Here is a 15,971-nt window from a genome sequence, read left to right as displayed (position 1 = left end):
TCTTTTGTAATGTCTTTACTGTCACTTTTGAACAATTGAATGTGTCTTTCCTGAATTAAAGTATAAAAATATAATCTTACTGACCCCAAACTTTTAAACGGTAGTGTACCTCTTAACCATCATTCTGCTCAAGGCGTATGATGTCGTGACACTACTTGACACATGAAAACAAACCACACAAGAAGACAATCAACAAAATAATGTTCACACTCAAGCAAATGTATAAGTGTGAAAGTGAAATCAATATCAAACATTGGTCATCTGTAGATTTAGTTTATTTTTTTGGCATTCTGTATGACTAAGTGGATTCATGTTTCCGTAGTCTCCATTTCCCGGTGATGATGAAGAAGAGGTGTTTGACAGCATTGTAAATGATGAGGTTCGCTACCCAAGATTCCTCTCAACGGAGGCCATCTCCATTATGAGAAGGGTTGGTACCAGGAGCAGCTTTACCAGTGTGGATTTACCAAGTGTAGACACATTTTGTAGGAGTGTCAGTCTCGGTATCAATATATTTTCACTTTGTACACAGTTATTAAGAAGGAATCCAGAGCGACGACTTGGAGCTGGTGAACGCGACGCACAGGATGTGAAGAAACATCTGTTCTTCAGGGTAAGTTCCGAAACATCTGGCTACATATACTGTTTCAATCCTTACAAGATTTTTTTCTCTCTCTCTCTCTCTCTGAATATAAATATTATTTGTACCTTATTTTTTTCCAGAATATTGACTGGGATGGACTATTAGCAAAGAAAGTGAAGCCGCCATTTGTACCCATAATCCAAGGTTCCAGTGACGTTAGTAACTTTGACGATGAATTTACCTCAGAGGATCCAGTGCTGACACCGCCCAGAGAACCCCGGCACTTAAACCAGGACGAGCAGGACCTGTTTGTAGACTTTGACTATATTGCAGACTGGTGTTAGCTGTGTGTCGGCATCCCTCCCTCTACACACACAGATGCAGATAATGTGAATCAGACCATTTGCTGATATCCCCATTTTGTTTTCAGTGTTATTTTAGGAATACCACAACCTCTTTTCTGTTTTGACATTTCATCAGAGATGATTGGACCTAAGCACTGATTGAGAAAAACATGAACTGACCAGTATAGTTTTTAACTATACTGATAACTAACCACAGCTCATGAGAACCATGTGATCGGGTGCCTTACTGGCACCCCCTAGTGTTGTGGAAGTCAGTAGGCCACAGAATTTCATCAGTTACACTGAGAAGGATGAGCCTTGATTTTGATATTTTTGTATTTGAAGCATTTACAATGTGACTGGTTAAAAAAAGTCTGTCAAATGTCAATGTTAATTATTTAAAAGTATTTTAAAGCCATAGACCGAGATAATAGGTATCTGATATCCAGTGAATGTACAATTTGCCACCATTACCAAAACATCTAGCCATTTTTATGCAATAGAGTCTATACTCTTCCCTTCCCTTCAGTACAGTACAGTATTAGTTCATTATGATTCTAGTTACAATGAAAACTGCAAATGATAACTACCATAATAACAACTCTAGTCATATATATATATATATATGTACATGTCATAGTGCTCTGAAACAGGAAATGTATCTTCTTTCATTCATTAAGTTATTTTTGTCAAGTTTAAGCATCATGTTATTGTTTTTTAACCAGACTTAAGCTGTCAGTGGATTTATACTAGCGTTCAAAAGTGTGGGGTCAGTAATAATATACATAACACTGAAGACTGCTGAATATTCAGTTTTGCCATCACAGGAATAAATTACATTTTAAAATATATTGAAATAGAAAACTTATTTAACTTGTAATAATATTTCAAAATACAGTTTTACTGTATTTTTATCAAATAAATGCAGCTTCGGTGAGCGTAAGAGACTTCTTTCAAAAACATTAAAAAAAATCTTACCGACCACAAACTTTTGAATGGTAGTGTGTGCGTGTAATAGGCAATCACATTACCTCATTTGTTGAGTTAGCACTAGTTGTTCCCTACTGAAATTCTTACATTTCATAGGCTTTTGTTCACAAAAAACTCATAAATGATGGACATGAGTCATGACAGACTGGAATCCATGCTCGACACTAAATATCAACATGAATATACTAATAACCCTAGATGTTCAAACATGCACCTGAAGCTTCATAGGTGTATCCAAATGGAGGGGTAGATACTAGTTTGAAGTCTGGTGTGTTATAGGCCACACTACATGAACACTATCAAGCTGGAAGCACTAATTTTTGTCTAATATATTCATGTTTTATCTAAATTGTGGGGGGGAAAATGGACTGTACAGAGGTTTTCTACCCACTACTTATGTCTAAGCATGATGCAAAGGAAATGTTTCAATGGTACAGTTGTGACGTTTGACTTGACAATGATGTAAATAACAGGTTTTGCTAAAACTGTCAGCCATCCCAAATGCAAAAATTAAAATGTTTATTATGTACGAGGTTTTTTTTTTGCCTCTTTTTGGACAATTTGTTGACCTAATGAAATGATTTGTCACTTCAAAAAGGATTCTCTGGTGTTTCATGAAAACTTTTATAATAACTGAACTGAGTACAGAAACACACAAACAGAAACTTCCACTTCATACCGTTCCCCTCATATAATAAAAAAAGAGGGAAATAAAACCATTTGTGAGTTACTTTCAAATCTCAAGGTATATGTAAATCTGATTTGGGGGTTTCCAAGATGTTCACCATGCTTTTCTGAAAAGCATTCATTATTTAAGTTACTAAATATAATGCAAACAAGCTAACAAAATAATTTCCTAGAAAAGAAAATGTTACAGTAAGAAATATGCCCAGTTGGAACCATCAATCAAATTCCCACTTGGACATATGTACAATTTATATACACACAAATGAAAGTACAGCCTGTAATTGTGTTTAATCTTGGAATGTGTCTTCTGCACTTTGCCGAATCCCTGCTGTTGTCTTTTCAAAAGGCTTGTGCCTTCACAGCAAATTTCAAAGAGAAAAGGGCAAAAATTCTGCAAGTACAAAGAGCGGTGAGTGGGGCACATGGGTGTTTACAGTTGAGGCAGTTTATCCACAGGTGTGTCGAATTTGAAGTCGGGAGGAAAGAGATCGGCAGCACGGGGGTAAATGAGACGGTAAGACTGACGGATGGTGACGTCTGCCACTCCAGCAATGTCCCCAATCTCTGCATGAGAGAAAAATAACTTCATATATCAAGGACACAAACAACCATTTGTTTTTGATTATTACGATATGCGAGTGGATTGTTTTCTCTTACCTTTCTGTGTCTTCTTCTCAGCAGACGCTTGCGAGGCCATATAGATGGCTGCGGCTGCCACTGAGATTGGACTGCGCCCCGGAACCAAGTCCAGTTCCACGGCCTTCCTGGCGATGTAAGTGGCCGCCATTTGCACCTGTTTGGGCAAGCCCAAGTTGGAGCAGAAACGTGACATGAAGTCGCCGGTTGTAATGAGGTCCACACTCGTCTCAAGAGCCTTCAGGATAAGCTTGAAGCAACGGCCAATCTCCTTCTTAGAGATCCGAGACACGGCACAGATTTCTGGGGTGGAGGGAGATATGAATTATTAAACAAACTTGTATATCAAGACCTGCTTAAATATTAATAGCTAAATATCTTCATCAAGCATAATATTTTGAGTTAATAGCATAATTCTAAAGGTAAAGTACTCAATTTCTGCATCACCAAATGGAGTTACAAAACCACAGTGTTCACACTTTTTGGCAGAATTAACCTACAAATGGCTCACTTATAGTTGTCTCTGCATATTAAAATGGGATTGGAGCATATTAGATTGGAGCAAATGTTTTAATGCAGAAAATAATTATATACTTAATATCATGATTTCATGTCAAAAGCTCATGTCACCAACATCATTAAAAAAAAAGGTAACACTATTTTACATTGTCCTTGTTACATATTTTACATGTACTTACCATAGTAATAACAGTAAATAAGGCATAATTACATGCAACTAACCTTCAACCAAACCCTAACCCTACCCCTATAGTAAGTACTTGTTGTTAAATAATATTACACAGTACGTAAATATATAATTACACTGTAACAATGACACCTTAAAATAAAGTGTAACCAAAAAACAAAATGCAGGTTTTACCTTTAAATGTTCTAGGGACGCCCTCCTGTCTGCACGCTATGTAAAGGCAGGCTGAAGCGATCGCATCATTACTTCTGCCTTTCAGACTTTTCTGTTCGTAAACCTGTTTGAACAAGTTGTTTGTTCGGTCCTGTAACAGAGAAAACCATTTTTAAACAGGGCCACTTCACTGACACTGCGTCCAAAACTTAATACTTTCTTATTATATAGTATGCGAAAAACAGTACACCAAAAGAGTAGTATGTCCGAATACATAGTATTCAAAAAACAGTAGGCGAAAAGTCCCTGGATGACCTACTACTTCTGCCAAGATACCGAAGTATGCATTCGATGACCACTTTACTATCCCATGAGGCAACTGGAGGGGATTTATGAATGGAAGTGAAGCGACGCAACTGACACTGGTACGCCAGGTTACAGTAACAACATGGCCGATGTAGTACGTCTGAATTTCATTCATTCTACGCATATTCATACTATATAGTAGGGCTGGACAGTATATCGAATTTGAACTATATCGATATATTTTTTAGAAACTATATGGAATGAGGCAATACCGTTTATATCGATAGTAGTTTGATACGAGCACATCTGAAAAATAGCGGAGGACGCAGTGTGAGCTGCTGCAATGAAAGTACAAAGTACAATTTGTCCTAAACATGACACAAGCTTATATTAATGGCTTCAAAATAACTGGTAAGATACAGTTAACAAGTTTAAAGCAGCTTGCCCTGTCAGATGCTCTGACAGATACTGTTGCTGACTCAGACTGATAGATAAATACTTGCGTTTTCCTCAGTGCTTAACTTACATTTCACAGTTATATTCTCCATCTGTAAATGTTAGAAAGTCAAACAAATATGTCCAATTTCATTGTCAGGAGAGGGCGAGTCTTCTACAAGTGAATCTCCGCTAAAATTCAAGCTTCCGTGAATGAGCGCCGCCGCGCGGATGCGTGCCACACAGACTGAGCACAATAGAATAGTAGCGCAATAATTCTGACTAAAATATACATATTGCTAAAATATTTGTTGGAGACTAATATGTGGAATTTTAAACCTAAAAGTAAGTATATTTTTTATGAAAGTGACCATTATAAAGGGCTAATCAAATGCAGGCTAATATAATTAGTTTGTGCTTTTGTTTTTATTTTCATAAAAATAAAAAATAAAGTTTTTGGATTGTAATGTTACAATGTTGGAATGTAATGTGATTTTAACGTAGTTCACTGACAAGCTGAGCCATATCGCATTATCGCAGGCGATACGTCCGTGATAATTAATGCGATATGGCTCAGCTTGTCAGTGAACTACGGCTCTGTGTAGTAAATGCCGCTCCATCTGAAAGCAGGTGATGGCGATTTACTACTAATCAAGGAACCGGCTTTATTGACGAGATGTGCATAACAATGTCATGCGATATATCGCCCAGCCCTATTGCATAGCCTACACTAAATTGACTATATTTGTTTCCTTCAATATCAACATTGCTTGTAGGATATCATTGGGCATATTTTCTTTATCAAAATAGAAAAACGTATAAAGTACAGAGATATATATCGTATATCGCCATTTAACCAAAAAATACAGAGATATGATTTTTTGGCCATATCGCCCAGCCCTACTATATACAAATACATATTTTTTTAACAGAAGCGAAGTAAATTCAAAATCAAATGTAGTACCTACTCAGAGTATGTGATTTCAGACGCAGCGTGAGTGTTATTTACAAGTGGAGAAACTCAGAATTCTAGATGATACACGAGTTGCCGACATCATAAGGAGGGTGTCAGTGTGAAACATGGTCGAAAGGAACATTAATTTATAATATCTAAAATAAAATATATATATATATATATAAAGATCAGTGAGCAGAAAGCAAGTCTATAGTGAATGGAAATTAAGAATTTTGCAAATTATTTTAAATTTACATTCTGTATTTCAATCATTTTAAAGGTGTTATGTAAAAAGCAGCTCATGAGCAACAAATGTAAAGTTAACCACTCAACTTACAAGTTTTGATTTATAAAAAAAACAAAGATTTTTTTATACCATGTATAAATGTGATATAAATAAATTGGTTGCATAATTAAGATATAGTTAATTGGGTTTATTGTTCATAATTCTTTAGTTTAGGCTCCTTCCGTGTTGTGCATAATTACATTTGCATAATTACGTTACCCTCTAATTCAATAACAGTAGGCTGGAATACTCACAATGATGTTTCTGGGGAGATTGATCCTGTCGGCCATGGTGCTGATCTCTTTGAAGGCATTCAGCATGGCTCGATCAGAGCTACTCATGGTTCTCCGATTCTGGTACTTGGAATTTCCAAACTCATCAAAACTCGCTGCACCTGTTCCCTGAAATAGCATAAGGAAAATATATTTTTAAAAAACCATGACGAGAACACCAAAACACAAAATCAATAGGTAGACAAGTTCCTTACTTTGCTGATCATGGTGGTGAGGTCACCTCCATTGAGGAGAGGGTTCTGGGCGTCACCAACACGAGACGGGTCTTTAGTTGCTTTCTCATTGGTGAACGTTCTCCATTCTGACCCTACATCAATTACACGGTCACCTGCAAAAGAAAGGAAATGCACGCTTATTGTCTTATTGTTTAAGTCAGCAATGAAAAAACATCCACTCAAAGCTCTAATATTCAGGTGGAAACTCATACCTACTACAAGGCCACATTCAGGGCAGATCATGTCTCCTGCCCTGTAGTCCTCCACCAGCTGTGCATCGGGGTGATTGGGGCATTGCACCTTGGGAAGAGAGTCTCCACTGAAACAGACAAGATTCCAAAGGTCAGGAAAAATCTACATGAACTCTGTTGACGTGAGAAAACAATTGTTTGTCTGTGGATTAGCATACAGTAAACAGTACAGGAAGATGCCCAAACATTCTTCTAAAGCAGGTGCATATAAAAAACAAGTTTATTTTTTAATTATATAGATTAATAAGAGATGGTTCTTGCGGCATCATTTTGTCAAACGCAGCAGAACCACAGAGCATATGCAATTCTAAATACTGCAAACCAGACTTATTCCAATATATTGTTTGAAATTATTATTATTATTACTATTATTGAATATGCCATATGCCCAGTTAAGGGTTTGTTCTATTATTTTGTAATCTATAAAATATCAAACTAAAAAAAAAAATCTGTTTTGAGTGTTTTCCTAATTTATCCATAGTTTAACTCTACAACTACACAATAACGTCTTCATTTATTATTAAAGAATAGCAAAATATAATCTTCCAGCTGTTTAAAAAAATAAATAAAATAACAGTGGACTAAAGGGAGGCTTGGACTTATACAGCAGATGTTGTAGCCTCTACAACCCAGACATGAGTTAGCACAGAAAAAAGCAATAAGCAAATAATCAATCGGCATCACTTCCTGAGAGTTTTCAAGTGTCCCTCTTGTTACTTAATGTACGTGTAGTTAGCGCTGTTAGCTCTGTGACGACTGTTATTTGGTTCGATTTTGACAGATATCTCTTAACCTTCCACGCAGATTTAAAATAACTCAGACGGCTAGTCTTTCAAAATCACTTGCTGCCCTCATTTTGTCTTATTTCATGAGATGCGAACGGCTAGCCAACATGCGCTAGCAGAAAATGACAGTGTTCATTTCCCAAGACCTCCTTTATACGCATCACGTCACGATGACAACAAACTTCGACAAAAAACCTATAGAGGCCCACACCGGAGAGATTCAAAGGTCATTTATGCCATACGTTTACAATTGATATCAAAGAGGAACAAAACTAGCAGAAATGTAACTAACCGGCTCGTTGACGCCATACTGTTAGTATCTGTCGTCCACAGCAGTGACTCTATGGTGAACACAATGGACGCCGGCTACCCCTATTTATAGGTTTTCTAAATCACGTGTACACGGCGGAGACGGAGAGCCACAAGTGACAAACTTACGAATTTATGATTCGGCAAATTTTTCATGTCAACAACATGTGGCAATTTAACATTTTAAAGTTTCAAATGGGCAATTTAAACCTTAAATGCAGGAATTCAATTTGTAATATTTTCAGATAAAGTAGCCTCTTCATCTGATATTCTCGAAATTCAATTAAGGTGTCTTGATCATGTAAAACTATGGGATAGTTCACCCGAAAAGGAAAATGTTGTCATAATTTACTCACCTTCATGTTGTTCCAAACCTGTGTTTCTTTCTTCTGTTGAACACAAAAGAAGATACTTTGAAGAATGTTTATAACCAGACAGTTGACTGCACCCATTGACTATAGTATTTTTTTTCCTACTATGGAAATCAATGGCTACAGTCAACAGTCTGGTTACCAACATTCTTCAAAATATCTTCTTTTGTGTTCAACAGAAGAAAGAATACCGGTTTGGAACAACTTGAGAGTGAGTAAGTATTGATCAAATTGAACCATCCCTTTAACATTTTACATTTGATTAGCTATTTTTCTCAAATAAAATTATTTGTATTAAAATTAGGTTTGTAAAAGTTTAAAGTTAATCTAAAACGAACTAGTGAAAAATATTCATGGCAATAGTATGCATAAACTACCCATTTTTTTTGAAGTGACAGTCCCAGAAGAAGCAGGTTATACTTTTAAGGTTTAACACACACACACACACACACACACACACACACACACACACACACACACACACACACACACACACACACACACACACACACACACACACACACACACACACACACACACACACACACACACACACACACACACACACACACACATACACATACACACACAATCTAAAATATAGGCCTAGTTAAAATTTCATAAATTATAGCCCAACCGACATGTTTGAGTCTGGCCTACAATTTGCCTCTAATTGTGTAATTTTAACTCAAATGTGTTCTTAAATAGTACAGAATAATAAAATTCATTGTCTGGACTGAAACATAACACAGGTGCAGAATTGCACATGGCTTTATTTGACTACAATGGAAAATGCACGTGATTTGTCTCATTTTAAAACAATTGGTCACGTTTCTGCTTAATTATAAACCATCCCTAAATTCATGAATCATTTAGCTTAATAATGCAGATGTGTCAAACAAAGTTATTATGGGTTTAATTCCATTTGTAGTGCTCTCAAAAACCAAGGGTTGGGCCCTCTTATAAACCATCCATGGTGAGAACACTCATATCTCTCTAAAGGGATCATCTTTCTAATAACACTCAACAGCACTAAAGAAGCAAATACACTGATAAACAGGTGGTGACACTTTTATGGCAACTGCATGTGTAAAACAAAATGTGCTGAACTTGCATAAAGAATAGAAATCGATATGTCATTCCTCATTGCCTTGGGCTTCTGTTCATGACAATAAATGTGCATGACATAAAAATATTAAATATCATGTTATTTTATGAAAAAGAATGATTAAAAGCATCCAAAACACTGGTCGGAAAAAATAAATGACAGAAGAGGAAGAAAAACAAGCGTGTTCATGATTCAGCCAGACAAAATAAAACGATGTTCCTCTTACGAACTAGCTGAAACTTGAAAAAAACAAAAAAAACATTTAGGGTGGGTTGATTTTAGTTACCAAGACATTTCCTGCACCCTGTGCCAGCCAAACAATACTGCACTGGGTCCTAGTTTCCTCATAAAAGAAAGGAAGAAGAAAAAGTTTCCTCATAAAAGAAAGGAAGAAGAAAAAAGAAGAAGAATGAGCTCACGTGTTTAGTCTCAATTATTAAATGGTTATGGCTGTCAGAATTATAATATTTCACAGACTCCACTTATAATTGAAAAGACACCTTTATGTAAGACACTGCTTTTTGTACAGGGCGCGTCTTCTGGGCTAAAGGGCTTTTTGGTGGTAATTCACCTTATCCGGTGGGTTCATAAACGCTACGCAGTCACCGTCCAATGAGATACGCAGTTGACGAGCGGAACAACTTCGTCATTTTGACTGCTGAACTACAAGTCAGAGCAAGTCGGACAAAGAATCGCATTTTTTTAAACCTCTCGCCGAGTTCAGACTTCTGTGGACAGAGTGTGCAGTCCTTGACGGACATTACATTATATGCTGAAAGAAGATTGTTTGGTGGCGATTGTGTATTTGACTTTTGTAGTCCGTTTCCTGCTCAACGTCAACTTTTGTCAAATCCAGCGTCTACAGCAATATGACAAAGATAACAGTGCGTGCTCTTCTATCCCAGTGAAAACACCAGCAGAGACAGTAAGTAGACCGCTTTACTATCTGGGTCTTTGAGGCTTATTTCTTCCTGCTTCCTAGAAATATATTATTCCCTGGGGTTGCAGGTTATGTTAGTTCAGTTCGCGTTTTAGACTCGATCTACCTTATAGCAGCTATGTAGATCCTGACATCGTATTACTGTGCAAATACGAATATGAATATTTCTATTTTAAGACGTATCATAGCCTGATATTAACCATTTTAGAACAACCTGGAAACGTTTTCCATTTACTGGGTCATCGATTAAATGGGTCCATTTCCATTCTGAAAAGGACGGTTATTTAAAAAAGTTTAATAATAATAATAATTTAATAAAAATAATGAATTAATTACTTAAAAATAGTAACATGGTTGTCAGTTTTGTAGTTAAATTAGCCATTTGTCCTTTTACTGTCATGACACTACAAGGTGTTCCTTAGACGGAGAATTTAACTGACATTAAATTAAAACATAGCCTAGTTTTCTGTATTTTTTTTTTTTTTTAAAGATCGCCCTCTACTGACAAATGTAACAAATTATGAATTTAAGTGTGGGAGGAAGCCTGCAATTGTCCTGAAAAGTTCACTATGGCTTCAAAATAAAGGCACATAAGGCACTCATTTTATGGAATGACAGATGTAATCACCTTAAAGTCAGAATAATGGGCTTAGCTTGTATATTTCTTAAAATCCTTAAATAGTTAACACAGACCATTCTAATGATTAACAGCTGTCATGTGTTTCCAGACTCTATTTCTCAGGCAACAGTCTGAGAAAATAGCAGGCAACAAATAAAGCTGCACTCGAATTGTGTGCATGCCACTTAGGAGTACGTTTAAAAACAGAATTGGGATATTAATACCACATTGGCTGCTAAAAATGTTTTAACCTGGAATCAGAAAACCTATCCAAAGTGCATGGACACGTGTTTTTCATGCCACACGAACATGTAAGACGTTGCAGTGAAGTGCCATTTCAAACATTACACACTCTTGAGATGGTTCGGACCTTTCATGTTGTAACCTGAAGCCACATGTGGCTAGCAGGTATTTGACGAATAGTGCAAACTGCACAGTCAGTACATGCACTCTGGGTAACTCACTCATTTATATACACATTTGTACATAAGTTGCTTTCAATTAAAGAATCTGCTAAATGACTAAATGTAGCCTAAATCTACTCTTTAAAATATGGTATTTGTTTATTTTATCTGGGAGTAAACACCCAAGACTTTCAAATGTGTACATCATTAACATTTGAGACATGAATTAGTTCTGTTCAAACATGCACTGACTGCACTTCTCTTTATTACAGGGATGTTTAGTCTTACTGAAGTTGCCTCCCTTAATGACATCCAGCCAACCTACCGTATTTTGAAACCATGGTGGGATGTGTTCATGGATTATATTGGGGTGATAATGTTGATGTTAGCCATCTTTTCTGGGACTATGCAGTTATCCAAAGACCAAGTGGCATGTCTTCCCATTCTTGAGGAAAGCACAAACCCTAAGGAAGCACAAAATCTACCAGAATGTTCCACATCACTTCTGACGACTGCACCCACACCCGCACCCACTAAAGACCTTCCTGACAGCGTTGCACATGAACTTCTTAACACTCAATCTACCCCCTTAAAAGGAGAGGGTATGAAGTCTCATCCTGAACCCAGAGGACGTAAAACAAACCTGGACTATCAGCAGTATATTTTTGTCAACCAAATGTGCTACCATGATGCCTTACCATGGTATAACAAATACTTTCCTTACCTTGCCCTCATACACACCATAATGCTGATGGTAAGCAGCAATTTTTGGTTCAAATACCCAAAGACCAGCTCAAAGATTGAACACTTTGTTTCCATTTTGGGACGGTGCTTTGAATCGCCATGGACGACGAAAGCTTTGTCCGAAACCGCTTGTGAAGATTCTGAGGAAAACAAGCAAAGGTTCACAAGCGGTGCGGTTTACAAAAAACATGTATCCTCAGAGGACAGCAGTCAGTCTACTCCTTTAATGGAAACTCCAACGGTACAGTTTCCTACCGAAAAGCTCATCGCAGAAGCTCCCAGCCTGACCACCTTAGACAAAAAAGATGGAGAACAGGCCAAGGCTCTTTTTGAGAAAGTGCGAAAATTTCGAGCTCACATCGAAGACAGTGACTTCATCTACAAACTCTATGTGGCTCAGACTGCAATAAAAGCACTGAAGATCATTTTGATTTTGAGCTATACGTCAACATTTGCCGCACATATCAGTTTCTGCCATATATGCCATCCTAAAATCGAAAGTTTGACCGGGTATGATCGATTCATTTGCACACACAACATGGCATTCATGTTAAGGAAACTTCTCTTCACCTTCATGGCTATGATATGTCTCTATGGACTGGTGTGTTTGTATACACTCTACTGGCTCTTCAGGAGACCTCTTAAGGAGTACTCTTTTGAAAAAGTCAGAGAGGAAAGTAGCTTTAGTGATATTCCTGATGTCAAGAATGACTTTGCATTTCTCCTACACATGGTCGACCAATATGATCAGCTGTACTCCAAGCGATTTGGTGTATTTCTCTCCGAGGTCAGTGAGAACAAACTACGAGAAATTAGCCTTAACCACGAGTGGACGTTTGAAAAACTACGTCAGCATGTGACATCCAATGCTCAAGATGAACAAGAACTTCACCTCTTTATGCTGTCAGGACTCCCTAATGCAGTATTTGACCTCACCGATCTGGAAGTCCTCAAGTTAGAGCTTATTCCTGAGGTCAGAATTTCAGCCAAAGTTTCTCAGATGACCAACCTACGGGAACTACATCTATATAACTGCCCTGCTAAAGTCGAACAATCCGCTTTCACTTTTCTCCGCGACCATCTGCGATGCCTTCACATTAAGTTTACTGATGTTGCAGAAATCCCAACGTGGATTTATCTTTTGAGGAGCCTCAAGGACCTGAACCTGATTGGGAACCTGAACTCTGAACACAACAAGATGATTGGTTTGGAGTCACTGAGAGATCTGAGACACTTGCGGACATTGTATCTCAAAAGCAATCTTAACAAAATACCCACAAATCTAACAGAACTGTCACCACATCTCGTCAAACTGGTGATTCACAATGATGGAACTAAATTACTGGTACTGAACAGTCTCAAGAAGATGACCAGCCTAGTGGATTTGGATCTCCAGAACTGTGATTTGGAGAGGATCCCCCATGCCATCTTTAGCTTGGCTAACTTGCAAGAACTGGATTTGAAGAATAACAATATCCGGACCATTGAGGAAATCATCAGCTTTCAGCACCTAAGAAGATTGGTGTGCCTCAAGCTGTGGTACAACAAGATCAATGCCATTCCACCATCGATAGGCCTAGTAAAGAGTCTGGAGTCCCTCATTATCTGTCACAATAAACTGGAGACCCTTCCTCCAGCTTTGTTTCATCTGCCCAAACTGAGGCACATTGACCTCAGCAACAACTCCATCTCAAGTATACCAGTGGAGGTTGGACACCTTCACAACCTTCAACATTTTGCTATCACAGGGAACAAGGTAGAAGTTCTGCCTAATCAACTGTTTAAATGTTCCAAACTGAAGGTTTTATTGGTGGGTCATAACAGCATCACCTCCATCCCAGAGTCCATTGGGCAGTTAGTTCAGCTGTCCCAACTTGAGCTCAAAGGGAACTGCTTAGATTGCCTTCCATTTCAGCTTGGCCAGTGTCACCTTCTTCGGAAAAACCTCCTCTTCGTGGAGGATCATCTTTTTGACACACTGCCTCTTGAGGTCAAGGAAAGTATCAGTAGTGACTAATGGAACTCTTCAGAATGGATCGAAGCATTATTAATGATAATTCGCTCTTATCGGTTGATGAAAATATAATCAAACTAGCCAAATATATTTAATAAATGAACATGCAAGGGGCGGAATGTGGACACTTTTATAAATGATGGACGTTTAAATTCTTTGGAAATCTGCTGAAATTTCAAGGACCTGCTAATATGTCATCAACGTATGTTCTAGAAAGGGGCCTCAAAGACAGGAAGCAAAAGTATTTGTTGCAAAATATAACAGGAACGTTGCAAATAACATGTTTGTGTTTGCTTCCGTTTGCCTATTAGCACAGGTATGTTTAGTTTAAATTATGTTCTGTTACACATTTACTTGTATATTGTTTGTTGTTATTTATATACATTTAAGTTACTATATTTAATATGCAGACTGATGTGTATTTTAAAGGGATAGTGCACTCAAAAATTTAAATTCTGTCATTTACTCACCCTCACGTTGTTCCAACCTTGTATGACTTTCTTACTAATGTGGAACACAAAAGATGAAATTTCAAAGAATGTTTCTACTGTTGTTTTGTCCATCAGTGGGGCCCAAAACAACATTCTACCCCACAGACTTTCATTGTATGGACTGAAAAAAAACACGGACATTTTTAGAAATATATTCTTCTATGTTCCGCAAAAGAAAGAAAGTCATACAGTTTGAACAACACAAGGTTGAGTGAATTATGGCAGAATAACCATTTCTGGGTGAACTATGTATAAAGGTCAGTAGTTATCCTAAATGTCCTAAATTTTCAAAAGTGTCTATTAGCAGCAGTTTTCAGCAAAGTCTTTAATTATGGAAACCAACTTAATTTTGAACAAAATGTTTTTATATGTATCATGTATTTCTTACGATTTAGTTTAGGAGCAGTGCTTATCAACATTTTATAAACTTTAAAAGACATGATCTGACATGATGAAAGACGTTATGAAAGTTCACGTTCTCTTTAGCAATAACTGCAAAATTGCAACACGCTTTTGAGTCTGAGAATGTATCTTGAATTTCCTTTGTTAAAAGTGAAACATATACATTTTCTTTTTGCTGCATTGTGATGATAAGAGGCCTATCAAGGACTAAGAAATGCCAGATGGGGGGGATGTGCATGCTGCACTTCATGATTACAACCACAGTGACCTTGTAAAGCTGCTCGAGGTTTACTTATGCATTGTCGTAATGACTGTATCTTAGAATATGCCACATGCTTGGCAAAGAACATCTGGTAATACTGCCCTTTGCAATGTAATTATTAATGTCTTATTTTTTTCCATTTTCTGATTGTTATTATTATTAAATGTTGCTTATAAACTAGGTTTGGATATGTGTTACAGTGTTTTAAAAGTACAATGGTACAAAGGTTTCAACCTGTAGTTTGAGCACTAAAAACTGATATTTACAAAGAATACCTGCAAATATCACAAATTAAATTAATTTGATTTACGAGAATCTGACTTCTGCTTTTTGTACTCTTAATTGATTTTGGCTCGACAGTCAAACAGGCACAATCTACTTGAGTATTTTACTTGAGTAAATATACTAAGTATTTAAGTACTACACTTTTGCCTTCATACTTGTTTCAACTTGTCTGCCGCCTTATTTCAAATTCAAACACGTTGGTTTATAGAGTATTTGCCCACCCCCTTCCAGTTGGCTTTGCTGTTGTTTCCCCAAGACATTTCTACACCTTTATAACCATGTTTGTAGTTACAGCTGGGGAAAAATTTGCCCAGGACACAGAGCCCTTCAGTTACTTCAATGTGATAATTAGGACCCTTCTGCTCATGTTTAATTTGAAGAAAAAAGGAGTATATGG

General features: G+C 37.2%; 3 protein-coding genes across 4 annotated transcripts in view; 2 read left to right on the top strand and 1 right to left on the bottom strand.

Moving 5' to 3' along the window:
• Positions 1 to 2,446, top strand: part of pkn2a (protein kinase N2a) — a 38,684-nt gene extending 36,238 nt beyond the window's left edge. For both annotated transcript variants that reach the window (XM_082172317.1, XM_082172318.1), the window contains 3 exons: positions 323 to 430; positions 533 to 613; positions 724 to 2,446. In XM_082172317.1, coding sequence (XP_082028443.1) covers positions 323 to 430; positions 533 to 613; positions 724 to 927 — 393 coding nt within the window. In that variant the 3' untranslated portion in view covers positions 928 to 2,446. The remainder of the gene's footprint in view (positions 1 to 322; positions 431 to 532; positions 614 to 723) is intronic.
• Positions 2,447 to 2,517: 71 nt separating this feature from the next.
• On the bottom strand, positions 2,518 to 8,006 carry gtf2b (general transcription factor IIB). The gene is made up of 7 exons (XM_082172319.1): positions 7,918 to 8,006; positions 6,802 to 6,908; positions 6,569 to 6,702; positions 6,336 to 6,482; positions 4,121 to 4,250; positions 3,262 to 3,543; positions 2,518 to 3,168 (listed from the first exon to the last, which is right to left on the bottom strand). Exons 1-7 carry the CDS (start codon positions 7,932 to 7,934, stop codon positions 3,035 to 3,037), a joined length of 951 nt encoding a protein of 316 aa, XP_082028445.1. The 5' UTR covers positions 7,935 to 8,006; the 3' UTR covers positions 2,518 to 3,034.
• Positions 8,007 to 9,822: 1,816 nt separating this feature from the next.
• Positions 9,823 to 15,604, top strand: lrrc8da (leucine rich repeat containing 8 VRAC subunit Da). Its single transcript, XM_082171966.1, has 2 exons — positions 9,823 to 10,338; positions 11,649 to 15,604. Exon 2 carries the CDS (start codon positions 11,651 to 11,653, stop codon positions 14,135 to 14,137), a length of 2,487 nt encoding a protein of 828 aa, XP_082028092.1. The 5' UTR covers positions 9,823 to 10,338; positions 11,649 to 11,650; the 3' UTR covers positions 14,138 to 15,604.
• The last annotated feature ends 367 nt before the right edge of the window (positions 15,605 to 15,971 follow it).

Source organism: Leuciscus leuciscus, assembly GCF_965113295.1.
Source record: "Leuciscus leuciscus genome assembly, chromosome: 6".
NCBI classification, from domain to species: Eukaryota; Metazoa; Chordata; class Actinopteri; order Cypriniformes; family Leuciscidae; genus Leuciscus; species Leuciscus leuciscus.
Note: the sequence above shows the minus strand (reverse complement) of the source record. Positions and strands in the feature narration are given on the sequence as shown.